This window comes from Culex quinquefasciatus, chromosome 2 (genome assembly GCF_015732765.1).
Source record: "Culex quinquefasciatus strain JHB chromosome 2, VPISU_Cqui_1.0_pri_paternal, whole genome shotgun sequence".
Lineage (NCBI taxonomy): Eukaryota > Metazoa > Arthropoda > Insecta > Diptera > Culicidae > Culex > Culex quinquefasciatus.
Genome location: NC_051862.1, coordinates 133,581,670 through 133,596,727, shown reverse-complemented (window position 1 = coordinate 133,596,727; position 15,058 = coordinate 133,581,670). Strand labels below are relative to the sequence as shown.

Below are 15,058 nucleotides of genomic sequence, written 5' to 3'. Positions count from 1 at the left end.
AGAAAAATCTTGTCTTGATTATTGTCAAACAATAATTAAAAAATCATTTTCAGATACAATATCAAAAACAATTTGCAATCGTAAATGGCCTTCCAGCGATGGAATAATCATCATTAAAAGAAAATCTTTGGATGTTCATCAAGACAAAAAATCCGAAAGGAGCATTGCTCTCCTTTCTCGCGCAAGAAAGATCGGTAGAAAGAATCTAAAAAAAATCATCATCTTGATTATTCGGCGGAACATCTTTTTCACTACTATTATTCGGCGGAACATCTTTTTCACTACTACACTTGCAAGTGTAACGTCACACGTCGAAAATTGACCTGTCACGTTTTGTAGATGGACAATGTGTGTAAACAAAGTGAAATAAATGATTTTAAGTGGTGCTGACAAGGAAATTCACGAAAAATCATCAACAGATTGATTTTCTTGGGAATTTCGGGATCGATTTTCCTTTGCGTGATTTGCTTCCTCTCTGTTTCGCGGATGAAGAAAGTTTGCAAGAGAAATTGATTTTTTTGCGATTATTCCATCCAAGGGCCTTATACACTGTTTATACAGCGAACCTATTTCGAGATAAAGGCATTTTTTGCAATTTAAAAATAGTAAAAGCTCTCATAAAATGAATATTTTTGATAAGCTGAGAAATTTTCCTCCAATGTTATGTTTTATTTCTATTGATCAGATCGTGTTGCTGAAAAACGGATTCTTCAAATTATTTTTTCTTGAATAATGAGTTTTCCTTTATTGTTATCTAGTCAGCCTAAATTTTAGAACTCGTGACATCTCGAAACTATTGGTGCGATTTTAAATGTTAGATATATATTTATTTAAATGTTGAAAAAATTTCTCATCCTTAAACAAAAAAAAATTCGAAATTTAAAAGAATCTAGAGTGATCTTATTAAACGTCTGAGCAATTTGCAATTCCGTAGTGAAATTATTTATTTTTCCTGTCTTCTGTCCTGTTTCCTCAAGCGACGAAACAACCTACTTTTCTCAAACAAAAATAACAGAAAGGAAAATATATACCTATCAATACCAGTGCTAAAAATGTACTACTTTTCAGCACTGAAATTGGTGCAGATCAAGAAGTTACAAGCGTTTTTCAGAAATACGAAAAATGTTCCATAAACTACTATTAACATTGAATACCGATCCAATACTCTCCGATCCATCGTAAGTTGAAAAGTGAGGACTTATTAGATGACATTATCAAAAACATTATTTTCACAAAATTCCAACCTTAATAGTCCGATCAATAAAATTAAATATAACAAAAATGTTGGAAATTTTCTGAGCTTTTTGAAATTATGTGAGTGGGGGTGCTATTTTTTATTTATTATTATTTAAACTGCAAATACCCGACAATTTTTTGAAAAACAATCCCCTTAGAATGCCTATAACATGAAAACGGTGCCGTTAATTGAAAAGTGTATGAAGGGACCATCCATAAACCACGTGGACACTTTAGGGGGGGGGGGGGTATGGCGATTGTCCACGCTCCATACAAAAAAGATTTTTTTGTATGGACAATTGTCCACGAGGGGGGGGTTGAGATTACCAAAAAAAGTGTCCACGTGGTTTGTGGATGGTCCCGAAATCATTTTCGAAATTAAATATTTTTGACGTTTTGTTTACCAAAATTTTATATTTTTTTCCAAAAACCAAATTAAAAAAAATGTCTCCTGTAAACTTTAGCGCAAAAGATGATTTTTTTAATTTAAAACATGGGATTTTTTCCGTGTCATAACCTACAACTTTGTCGAACACATCAAATTGACTAGATACAGATTTTTCAATACAGTCCAGACTCGATAATCCGAAGGCTTCGGAAAAATTTCACATCGGATAATCGAATTACGATTTTTATTTTCTTTTGTCTTATTTTTGATGGTCGACCCATAAACTACTATAAAATGATTTATATTTTTTAAATCCAAGATGGCGGCCATAAAGGCGAAGATAACGTGTTAAATAATGCATTTTTCAATTTAAAAGGCTAAAATTCAAATTTAACTAAATTAGGGTCGCAGAACTCGAATTTGACGTTCAAAGTAAGAAAATAAAAAAAAATATAATTTTTTGGGTCATGATTCGGTTATCCGAAGTCCCATACAAACCTTCGGATAATTGAACTTCTTCGGATAATCGAGGCTTAGGCAATGATTTTTCGTTCAAAGATAGACTTTTTGCGTCGCTATCAATATTTTGACAAAATTCCTTCTACAAGTTGTTTAGAATAGTGCCCTACACATGCTGATTCTTTTTGGTAACGATTATTCCATTTCTTGCGATGTTATGGAAATCATCATTAATCAATGATTGCCAAGTAGGACGTCAACGATTGTACCACAAAATTATATAACACATTTAATTTAGACCAAAAATTATTTCAGTGGCTTCAAGAAGGCAACAACCGGCACATGCTGATTCATTTTGGTGCAGAAATTCGTTAAATTGAATTCAATACAGAGAATTTTAGAGTGATGATCAATTTTCTTCAGAAATGATCAACGGCTTCATCTTAAATTTGTTTGACATTTGCTTGAAAATGATATAGAATGTTGATACAACCATTTTTGTGGAACCTTCTGTTACCTCTTGAATTAAGTCAATAATAAAATAACCACATGTTTGGAACATAATTCAGTCATTTTTCATCCAAAACATTATAAAATGTTTGAAATATACTTTCATGCATATTTCATTATTTTTTCGTAAGAACTGGTTCAAAATTTGTTTTTCCATGAAAGACTATTTAATTAAGTCTAGATCCAATAAGTGAGTGAAAACTTTCTGCCCTACATGTAATGACCTTACAAATACACTTTTATATTGATTTTTCCAATGATTTGGGTTTTTTTTAGGTAATCTGAAAAAAAATCATAACATTTTGAAATCAATACATGCAGGATTTCAAAATTTGTATGTATTACATACATGAGGAAGGCAAAAAAAACATTCTGTGCCTTTCATGGCCACCAAACATCCCACCGTGACAAAGTTTGCTTGCTCGATCACACGGATGATAAAGTGTTATGCGAAAATAAAGACTGCCGCTCTGCTCGAGGTAAAAACAACCGACCGAGTCGTTGCAACATCTGGTGCGTACAAGCATCAAGCAGAAGAAGGACGACACTTGCTCAAATTTCCATTTCATCAACTCTCGACCTAACCTCCCACCAACTCACCCACCATCAGCACCGTCTTCATGGCCAAAATATGCAAAATAGAAACTCTGCCATCACCGAAAATATTCATTACCATTTTGATTATCTGCAGCGTCGTCGTCTGAGCTTGTTGATTTTCCAACCTGGCCGTCGTCGCCCTTCCTGCCGGCGCCGCCGAGGATGCCACGGAAAAGCCACGACGGATCCGGACCGGTGGCCACTTGCATCGATCTTCCGGACGATAGCGCATTGCCGAGCACGCTGAACAGCGTCATGAACGGTCGGGCCAGACCGCTGAGTTGCTGCTGGCGCGAGACCTTCTGCTCCTGGAGTTGCTCCTGTTCGACTCGCTGGGCGGCTTCCTCGTAGTCTTCGAGACCTTGCTCGTATCTAGACGGGGGGAAATCGGGAGGGTGGGAGAACCAGAACAGAACGCATGAATGTGATGAAATGGGAAAAGTTGTGGAAATGTGCGGTAGATGTGGCACGGAAATAACAGATATTTGGAAATCTTTCACGCGTAACGATCATAAATCTGGCGAGGTTTAAATAATAATAAACTAGAACGAAATGATTAAATTTTGTGAGATGATTTTATAAACCCTCAAACTTTTTCAGAAGGGTTAAATCACTCCAAACTCATAAAAAATGTATTCAAATAGAAACAATATTTTATCTAGGGTTTACACGCATCCCGCGGCGGGCGCTCTAAAATTCTTTGTGTAAATATGGGTATTCGGCGCCGTCGCTCCGTGCCATACTTTCATACACTTAGGAGCCCAGGGCGGCGAAGTCCTTGTAGATAAAAAGGAAGACACTAGTGGTTGGTACTAGCAATGGTGGCCGACAGCTATAACGTCAACTTCGTTTTTTACACGCATATAAAATTAACTAATAATTCAATTTTATTAAATCATCTCAGTTGAATGTTAATAAATCTGTCTATCACTTCCGTAATATAAATAAAGTTATTTCAAGGAAACAATTTTAATGGGCTAAAGCTGAAGTGTAAACAAACAGTCTATCCTATCAATCTATAAATGCAAAGTAGTGTGTCCCAAAAACACGCGATGTTGTGGAAACCTTCAGGCTCACCCTAGTTTCGATAGTTGTTTGCCTCAGGAACACAAAACATTGTTTAAAACTCGTGATTGCTGTGATTTCTGCAAAATTAAAAATTGATGTACTAAATACGGTTATTTTTTTTTCATAAGCCATTGGCGCTTACGTCACAAAGTCAAGTCAATAAAAATTATTGATTTTGCATGTCAATTTCTGATATAAAAACCGCGTAATAAAGAGCCGCGGTTCTTTTTAAACTCCGATCTTCTGAAAGAAAGAACCGTTCCAAGACGAAATGATTTTTGAACTTGTGTCTATTTATGTTTATAAATATAATTCATTGAATTTGAACAAATTGTAGAGTTCAATTTGTTTTTGAGAGTTGAAAATGTAATTTCAAATATTTCAATGCTTATATTCATATACCAAATTTGTGAAAATTGTCCCACGTTGTACTTTTCCGAGTACTGTAAAATAAAAAAGGCATGTTAGAGCGAGACTATTTCCTAACATATTAAGAACTGAATCGACATATGGGTCATTCCAGGTCAACTGAGCAGTTCTCTAGGATTTCGGTCATTCGATTTTTTTTGTATTTTTTAATCCGACTGAAACTTTTTCGGTATGCCCAAAGAAGCCATTTTGCATCATTAGTTTGTCCATATAATTTTCCATACAAATTTGGCAGCTGTCCATACAAAAATGATGTATGAAAATTCAAAAATCTGTATCTTTTGAAGGAATTTATTGATTGATTTGGTGTCTTGGGCAAAGTTGTAGGTATGGATACGGACTACACTGGAAAAAAATAATACACGGTAAAAAAAATTTGGTGATTTTTTTATTTAACTTTTTAACACTAAAACTTGATTTGCAAAAAACACTATTTTTAATTTTTTTTTTTTTTGATAGAGGACATAAAATGCCAACTTTTCAGAAATTTCCAGGTTGTGCAAAATCATTGACCGAGTTATGAATTTTTAATCAATACTGATTTTTCAAAAATCGAAATTTTGGTCGCAAAAATTTTCAATTTCATTTTCGATGTGAAATTAAATTTGCAATCAAAAGTACTTCAGTGAAATTTGATAAAGTGCACCGTTTTCATAGTTTTTATGTAACTTTTTCAAAATAGTCGCAGTTTTCATTTTTTTAAATTAGTGCACATGTTTGTCCACTTTTGAAAAAAATATTTTTGAAAAGCTGAGAAAATTCTCTATATTTTGCTTCATCGGACTTTGTTGATACGACCTTAAGTTGCTGTGATATTGCCATGCAAAGGTTTAAAAACAGGAAAATTGATGTTTTCTAAGTCTCACCCAAACAGCCCACCATTTTTCAATGTCGATATCTCAGCAACTAATGGTCCGATTTTCAATGTTAAAATATGAAACATTTGTGAAATTTTCCGATCTTTTCGAAAACAATATTTTCAAAATTTTCAAATCAAGACTAACATTTCAAAAAGGCCAAACATTGAATATTACGCCCTTTTAAAATGTTAGTCTTGATTTGAAAATTTCGAAAATATTTTTTTTGAAAAGATCGGAAAATTTCACAAATGTTTCATATATTAACATTGAAAATCGGACCATTATTTGCTTAGATATCGACATTAAAAAATGGTGGGCTGTTTGGGTGAGACTTAGAAAACATCAATTTTCCTGTTTTTAAACCTTTGCATTGCAATATCTCAGCAACTAAAGGTCGTATCAACAAAGTCCGAAGAAGCAAAATATAGAGAATTTTCTCAGCTTTTCAAAAATATTTTTTTCAAAAGTGGACAAACATGTGCACTAATTTAAAAAAATTAAAAACTGCGACTATTTTGAAAAAAGTTACATAAAAATGGCTATAACTTGAAAACGGTGCACTTTATCAAAATTTCACTGAAGTACTTTTTGATTGCAAATTCAATTTTACATCGAAAAATGAAGTTGAAAAATTTTTGCGACCAAAATTTCGATTTTTTGAAAAAATCAGTATTGATTAAAAAATTCATAACTCGGTCAATGAGTTTTTGCACAACCTGGAAATTTCTGAAAAGTTGGCATTTTATGTCCTCTAAAACATATCAAAAAATAAAAAAAATCAAAATAGTGTTTTTTTGCAAATCAAGTTTTAGTGTTAAAAAGTTAAATAAAAAAATCACCAAAAAATTTTTACCGTGTATTATTTTTTTCCAGTGTAGTCCGTATCCATACCTACAACATTGCCGAAGACACCAAATCGATCAAAAAATTCCTTCAAAAGATACAGATTTTTGAATTTTCATACATCATTTTTGTATGGACAGCTGCCAAATTTGTATGGAAAATTATATGGACAAACTAATGATGCAAAATGGCTTCTTTGGGCATACCGAAGGCACCAAAAAAGTTTCAGTCGGATTAAAAAATACAAATATTAAAATTGAAGAAAAAAGATCGATTTCGTAGAGAATTGCTCAACTAAGTACACTTTTGGACTCGACCTTCACCGATTTGAACCAAACTTGGAGGGAACGTTCATCTATCGATAGTTAGCAGTTAAGTTTGGTGCTGATTGGACCATCCCTCTATTTTTGGCACCGCCCTCTTTTTTGACGATTTTCTAAAAAACTTTTTTTTTCTTTTAATCATAACTTTGCAACTATTTGAGCAAAAGACTTTCTACAGGTTGCATTTTATAGAAAATTGTCCAAGGAATTCGATAAAAATAAAATTTTAACCCTTAAATGCCCACTAATATTATATTTCAACGTTTTAAGTAATAAAATTCAGTTTTGACCAATTCCTTATATTTTTATTTGTTTTATTTTATCACCATCGTGTTCCCCGGACAATAACATTCAAAGGAGTCCTCAAACTTTTTTTGGTTTGAGGTCTAGATTGATTATTATGTAAAATTGTCCGGGGAACACGATGGTGATAAAATAAAACAAATAAAAATATAAGGAATTGGTCAAAACTGAATTTTAATATTTAAAACGTTTAAATATAATACTAGTGGGCATTCAAAGCTTGAAATTTTATTTTTAACGAATTTCTTGGACAATTTCCTATAAAATGCAACCTGTAGAAAGACGTTTGCTCATATAGTTGCAAAGTTATGATTAAAAGAAAAAAAAGTTTTTTAGAAAATCGTCAAAAATAGAGGGATGGTTCAATCAGCACCAAACTTGGGATTTCTGTTAACCTGGGTGCTGAATAGTGGTTCGCAAAACGGCCTCAATTTTGAACTGTCAAAGTGGGTTCCACTTCCAATTTACTATTCACCAAAAGTAGAGAGTTTTGTAATCGATCATTAAAAATTGTTTCGTTTTTTTTTTTTTGCAAGAATGAAAAGATTGTGGCTTTTAAATACCTGGAGTTGAAGTCAAGAAATCTTAAGAAAGTTGAAAGTAAGATCGTCATTTTTTATAATTATGGAGTCGATGCGGTTGTATCCATCCAGAAGTTGTCTTAATTATTTGATTCCGTTTGAAAACCTACTGGTTTAGTGAAAATCTACTCTGTTTGTTGGATCAGCTTCGCTATAATTAGCGATGTTTTTTCGATGGACCAGAAAGAGCTGCAGGATTCCAAAATCAGACATTTGCAACATCGCAGAATGACACTCTAGCCGCAGTTCTTCGTAACCCGTAAAAAAGTAAAACCTCTTCTAACCGATCAAAACTTGAAAACACACACAATTTACAAGCAAAAAATGTCAAAACAAGACAAAATAAAACACATACCACTGATTATAAAAAAGCCCATTTACCAGTAAGAAAAAAGTCATGCTTGTGCTCGAACAGCCTCCTATTTTGTAGATGTAAACAAAATGGGATCATTCAAAAATCACGCTACGCATTCTCTCTATTCATCACCCAGCTGTTAACTATCGATAGATGAACGTTCCCTCTAAGTTTGGTCCAAATCGGTGAAGGTCGAGTCCAAAAGTGTACTCAGTTGACCTGGAATGACCCATATTTTGTTGGAGTTCTGTTGCAACTTCCTCATCAATATTCTTTGAAATAATTTTAAGAACATTTATGCCAATTTTTGAACACCGCTTCAAATTTTTCAAACCTATGTTTCCTAGTTTTCATTGAAATTATTCCAAAAGTGAAGCAAAAAACTAACTAGAAAAAATAAAAATAAAACTTTTTATTGCACAACTGAGCGTAAAGAAGGTATTAGACTAAGGTAGACAACAGTTTGCCAAACTCGCAAATAAAGCTAAACAAATGCAAAAAACAAACAAACAAAGCAGGCAATCTACCAAACAGTCAAAAGGTTTGTTTGTTTGCCAGTTTATTTGTTTATTTGTTTGTTTGTTTGTCATAGTCTAATACTTGCTTGAAGATACATTGAACTTTTAACCGCTTACAATTTCAAGCAAATGCTTGACTTGAGAAAAATTAACAAAAAAAAACTATTAAATGAGATGATGAGATTTTGGAAAAAAAAATCCAGACACCGATGCTCAAAAAATTCAGAGTTTTTTAATCAAACTTCCACTTTAGCAATTCTCTACAATTTCGGCCGATTTTGTGGATTGGCTCAAACTTTTTAGGGACCTTCCCTATGACCAACAAAGCCATTTTGTGTCATTGGTTCTCCATTCAAGTCTCCATACAATGTTGGCACCATACCAAAATAGTATGTAAATATTCAAAAATCTGTAACTTTTGATAGAATTTTCAGATCGGTTTGATGTCTTCAGCAAAGTTGTAGGTACTAATGAGGATTATTCAGAAAAAATGATACACAGAGAAGCCAATTTTTAAATTACCATTTTATACAAAAAAAATCAGTTTCCCAAAATCCATAATTTTTAACTCTTGTTTTTTTTATATGTTTTTGTGGCGTAATATTGAATTATTGACCTTTTTAAAAATTAGTCTTGATTCCAACATTTTTAAATTTTTTTTTTCGAAAAGATCAGAACATTTTACAAATGTTTAATTTTTTTACATTGAATAAAGTATCATTAGTTTCTAAGATATTAATACTAGGAAATAAAAGGCTGTTTGAACAACTTTATTGAACAAACAATATTTTCAGGAATAAAAAAATTAAAAACTGGAATTATTCAGATAAAAATCCAGAGTTTCAGAGCAAACAAATAAAACACAATAGCTTATAGGAGCAACTCTCTACGAAATCGGCCGATTTCGACCATTTTTATTTTTTGTATTTTTTGATTTGACTCAAACTTTGTGGGGGCCTTCCCTATGACCAAATAAGCTATTTTGCGTCATTGGTTCACCCATACAAGTCTCCATACAATTTTGGCTGCTGTCCATACAAAATTGTATGTAAATATTCAAACAGCTGTAACTTTTGAGTGAATTTTCTGATCAATTTGGTGTCTTGGGCAAAGTTGTAGGTATTGTTGAGGACTTTTGAGAAAAAAATAGGTACAAAGAAAAAAAAATTTGCAGATTTTTTTATCAACATTTTTTTTCACTAAAACTCAATTTCCCAAAATACGTATTTTTTTTATTTTCGAGATTTTTTGATATGTTTTAGGGGACAAAAATCCGCAACTTTTGAGCCATAGAGAAACATGGTCAAAAAATCTGCCGCCGAGTTATGAATTTTTGAAAAAATTGTGATTTTTGGAAAAAATCGAAGTTTCATGCAAAAACAAGTTTGACATTACTTTTTAATGCAAAATTGAATTTGCAATCGAAAAGTACTTTACAGATTTTTTGATAAAGGGCTCCGTTTTCAGGATATAGCCACCGAAAGTTTGATTTTAGCGAAATATTTGCAGTTTTTCAATTTTTAAAAATAGTGACCATGAGTGACTATTTCTAAAAAAAAAATTTTAAAAGTTCAGAAAATTTGCTATAAAATTGTCTAAGAGACATTGAAGATTGGACCTCTGGTTGCTGAGATACAGCGGCTTAAAGAAAAAGAAACACGAAGATTGAAGTTTTCTAAGTCTCACCCAATCAGCCCACCATTTTCTAATGACGATATCTCAGCAATTAATGGTCCGATTTTCAATGTTAATACATGAAACATTTGTAAAATTTTCCGATCTTTTCCAAAAAAATATTTTGAAATTTTTTAAATCAAGACTAGCATTTTAAATGGGCGTAATATTCAATATTTGGCCCTTTTAAAATGTTAGTCTTGATTTAAAAACATTCAAAATATTTTTTTCGAAAAGATCGGAAAATTTCACGAATGTTTCATGTATTAACATTGAAAATCGGACCATTAATTGCTGAGATATCGTCATTAGAAAATGGTGGGCTGATTGGGTGAGACTTAGAAAACTTCAATCTTCGTGTTTCTTTTTCTTTAAGCCGCTGTATCTCAGCAACCAGAGGTCCAATCTTCAATGTCTCTTAGACAATTTTATAGCAAATTTTCTGAACTTTTAAAAAAAAATTTTTTAGAAATGGTCACTATTTTTAAAAACTGAAAAACTGCAAATATTTCGCTAAAATCAAACTTTCGGTGGCTATATCTAGAAAACGGAGCCCTTTATCAAAAAATCTGTAAAGTACTTTTCGATTGCAAATTCAATTTTGCATTAAAAAGTAATGTCAAACTTGTTTTTGCATGAAACTTAATTTTTTTCTAAAAATCACTATTTTTTCAAAAAATCATGACTCGGTGGCAGATTTTTTGACCATGTTTCTCTATGGCTCAAAAGTTGCGGATTTTTGTCCCCTAAAACATATCAAAAAATCTTGAAAATCAAAAATACGTTTTTTGGGAAATTGAGTTTTAGTGAAAAAAAAGTTGTTAAAAAAATCTGCAAAAAATTTTTTCCGTGTACCAATTTTTTTCTCAAAAGTCCTCAACAATACCTACAACTTTGCCGAAGACATCAAATTGATCAGAAAATTCACTCAAAAGTTACAGCTGTTTGAATATTTACATACCATTTTTGTATGGACAGCTGCCAAAATTGTATGGAGACTTGTATGGGTGAACCAATGACACAAAATAGCATATTTGGTCATAGGGAAGGCCCCCACAAAGTTTGAGCTAAATCAAAAAATACAAATAAAATCTATTTCCGGTTTTGGTAGAGAATTGCTCATAGGACCTTTTTAAAAAAAATAGAATTGAACTTTAGGTGGCTATATCATGAAAACAGTGTACCTAATCAAAAAATCAATAAAAAACTATACGGTTGCAAATTTGATTGGACACTAAAAACTGAAGTAAAAAAAATCGAGTAAAATTTGTATAATTCCAAAAAAATCAATTTTGTTTTCAACAAATAATGGAATTTTTTTTTTGTTCCTGCTCTATTATTTTGGAATAGTCATTTACATCAAAAGATACAGATTTTCGATAACCGTCATCAGGGGTGACATTTGGTCTAGCGGTTGAGATTGAGTCAAACAAGTTTCTGCATTTTTGTATAACCCAATCTCACCCCCCAGACCAATTGTTACCCCGGATGACGGTATTAACGCACCATTTTTGTATGGAAAGCAGCCAAAATTATATGGAGCCCTGTATGTGTGAAAAAAATGACACAAAATGGCTTATTTGGTCATAGGGAAGACCCCCAAACAGTTTGAGCCTATTTGAAAAAAATATAAATAAAATCCATGTCTGGTTTTGATGGAAAATTGCTCACTTAATTTTGCGATCTGGATCAAATTACCTCTTTTAACCAGATTCAAGCTAATTGGTTGAAAATATTTTCCAATCCCATCATTTGACCCAATTTGGGTAGTATTAGGTATTGAAAAGACCATTACAATCAAACATAAACATTGAAGTCTCCGTGTTTGGAAACCATCTAACAATGTTTCATGCTTGGTTTCAAACCAGTTGAGACTCGAAACGAACGAAAAACTGTTGATGTTTTGATACCAACGGCACTGGCATGTGCGGTCTCCCAAGTAGAACCCCGAATAAACACTGGGAAACTCAGCAGAACGCAGCTAGAAATGCTTTTCGTACATATTGCTGTCTCGAAAGCCTTCTCCTGGTACTCTTCGTAGCTTGCTAAAACTGTTGGCACATTTTGCTTAGGGAGACAACACTTCTGTTTTTCCGAAAGAGCAAGTGACGAAAAGATAAAAGACAAAATCAAATTATCAGGTTTATGAGACGGTTTGAATTCCAACAGAAGGGATGCTTGATTATGTTTAATAGTTAGTTTTCAAATGGACCATATGAGCAATAAAATGCCAGATTATTCAAATTTTACCAATCAAATTCCCTTGAAAACATTTAAAAATATATTTGCAAAATATTTCAACCAACATAAACCACCCAAATAGCTCACATTGATCACCACTAATGCGCTAGTGCAATTCAAAAATTCCTCCAAAACAACACAAATGACATTCCTTTGGCCACTTGCTACAGCTCCGGTGGCAAATGAATCCGTTGGCATGCCACAGAGTTTGCCACGAGGTGACCATAAAACAGCATCAGCCAGCTCGGCGCCCGGCCCCAACGAGTCTGGCAACAAAATTAAGCGATAATAACAATAAATAAAATTAAATTCAGTGGCACCAATTGTTTTATTAGAAATAATGAATGTGATACCTGCGGCTTCCAGAATCCCCATCCTGCCTCCCTCCAGGATAATCCCCCTCGACTCGGAGGAGGCAAGCCTTAAGTGAGAGCACACATTTTCCCGGAACGATATGGCCACGTGGTGGAATTTGGGTTATTATTTTCGGGCAAGATAAACCTTAATACGTATAGTACACAGAGCAAACAATGCGGAAAATGAACCGCATAATGGCAGAGCTGTTTAGCCTGTAATTAAATGAATTAGCTTCAGAGATTTCGGGAATGGTTGGCCGAAACGGTTGGATGACTAGCATTCGGATTGTGCTACTCTGTTGATTGGTGGATTTAGGAGATTTAGGGACTTGCTCGTGGCTTTTGTTTACTAGCAAGACCTGTTTTGTTGAGCTTATTATTGTTATTCATTTGATTGAATTCTCTGAATCATGCATTTTTTAATAATCTCATGATAATAATTAAACATACTGGAATTGATGAGATTTTACAACAAACGATGACCAAATTTAAATATTTGTTGCTTAAGCAAGTCAATCCAACAATGCAAACGAAAACATCATTAATTACAGTTATAATTCTCCGAATTGCAAACGCTCATTCATTCCAACCAGTAACGAAACTGAAACCAAAATGTGGATACAAAATTGTCAACTCCATCGGTGTCCGCAAATTTTCCACCACCGGAATGAGTCGCAAATCCTCACTCGCGAAAGTTATGTTAATTTAAACTTGTTTCAATCTGTTTGTGCGAAATTTTCCAAATGAAACACGTGATGAGCTCTCGTCACCGGGTGATGGTATTTTATCATTTTCACTTGAAAGTTGAGTGAAAAGTGTGAACGTTACGATTGATGGTACTCGTTTGCTCAGCTTTTTTCACAATCTCAACTCGCTGCAAGTGAAATAAATTCCACCTTTTTTCACACCGGGAAAGTGCAGAAAAATGAATCCCACCCAGTAAGAAAGGAGGGAAATAAATCAAAAGTCTGATCCGTTTGCTGAATGGCGCCAGCATTATTGGTTTCTTTCAATAGCAAAAATACATCCGGACTTGGAAGAATCTCTTCCAAGACAGCAGCAGCAGCAGCAATATCCGAGAGCTTCCCTCCAATAAGTCGTCCTTTTTATCCTTCCTCAGCTATTGCACTTTGCACAAAAGCTAATACGCCAACGGCAGCTCCAGTAACTGACACGAGTGCACTACTGGCGGATGAAAGAGATAATTGGACATGGACAAATTTCAAAATGAAATTATTTCTCAAAATCTAAAAAAAAAAAACAAATGTCTTTCTTCTAAAGATTTAAAATTTTACTTCATAGTAATCTCGGAGAAAACTTAAATTAAAAGTTAGAAGATCAATCACAAATGCAAGGATATTCATCAAAAAAGATTCGCTGAGCATTCACTGAAGGAATAAATCAAATTAGAACGATTCTCTCACCTCCCTTGCTTGAGATATTGATAAAACAATTTGGTAATCAATGATTGAAGTAAAATAAAAAAAATTAGGTTCGGAAGATAAGTAAAATCAGTTGGTCAATAACTGAAAGCAACAAGAAAACAAACAAGAAATGTTGACGTATTTTGGTCCCCCTGAAATATCTTTTAATGCGTATTAAAATTTTGATCTAAATCATCTTTTCTAGGCTATAGAATTTAAAAAAATGAATATTTCATAAAAAAGTGTTTTTTTCCTAAAACTGCGAAAAATTTAAATTAAAGGCGATTACATTTTTTTTCACCCATCAAAATTCGCGTTTTTTCACGAGTAAATTTTGTTAAACCTTTAGAACTTTTAAGATCAAAACCAGGGGGATGCTAACGGCAGCCATCTTGAGGGTTGAGATTAATATCACGCGCAAACTGCGCACAGTAAAAACAAGAATATATTTTTTTTTAATTTTTTTCATAGCATAAATTCTGATTTACTGTAGAGGAAGTCAAAATACATAGTACTTCAGTTAAATGTTTCATGTGATAAAAGTACAACTTTAAATGAAGTTATCGGCCAGATGTGTTCTTAAGGGTCTCAACTTTAGCAGTTTATTTTGCACATAAATTGAGAAAAATCACCTCGAAAACATACACTACCTTTTAAATTTCAATTGCGGTATAATCTTACATGAAAAAATAATCAGTTTCTTTCCATTTTATGCCAGAAGTTTTTTTACTTTTTTACAGTGCACAGTTGATTTGTTTTGGTTCCGTAATGAACAGCTGTTCTTTTGTTCTGGCTTTGTTTTGGTGCCGTAAATGACAGTTCCCTTTTATTCTGGTGCCGTAAATGACAGCTGGTGAAGGCTGCGGTCGAGCTGCCTGTAGTGAGATATAGAT

General features: G+C 33.3%; 1 protein-coding gene across 1 annotated transcript in view; it reads right to left on the bottom strand.

The window, feature by feature from the left end:
* LOC119768039 overlaps window positions 1-15,058 on the bottom strand; it is a 50,905-nt gene that overhangs the window by 23,463 nt on the left and 12,384 nt on the right. Inside the window, exon 2 of the mRNA XM_038258342.1 lies at window positions 3,267-3,562. Within this exon, the coding sequence (XP_038114270.1) occupies window positions 3,267-3,562 (296 nt within the window). The remainder of the gene's footprint in view (window positions 1-3,266; window positions 3,563-15,058) is intronic.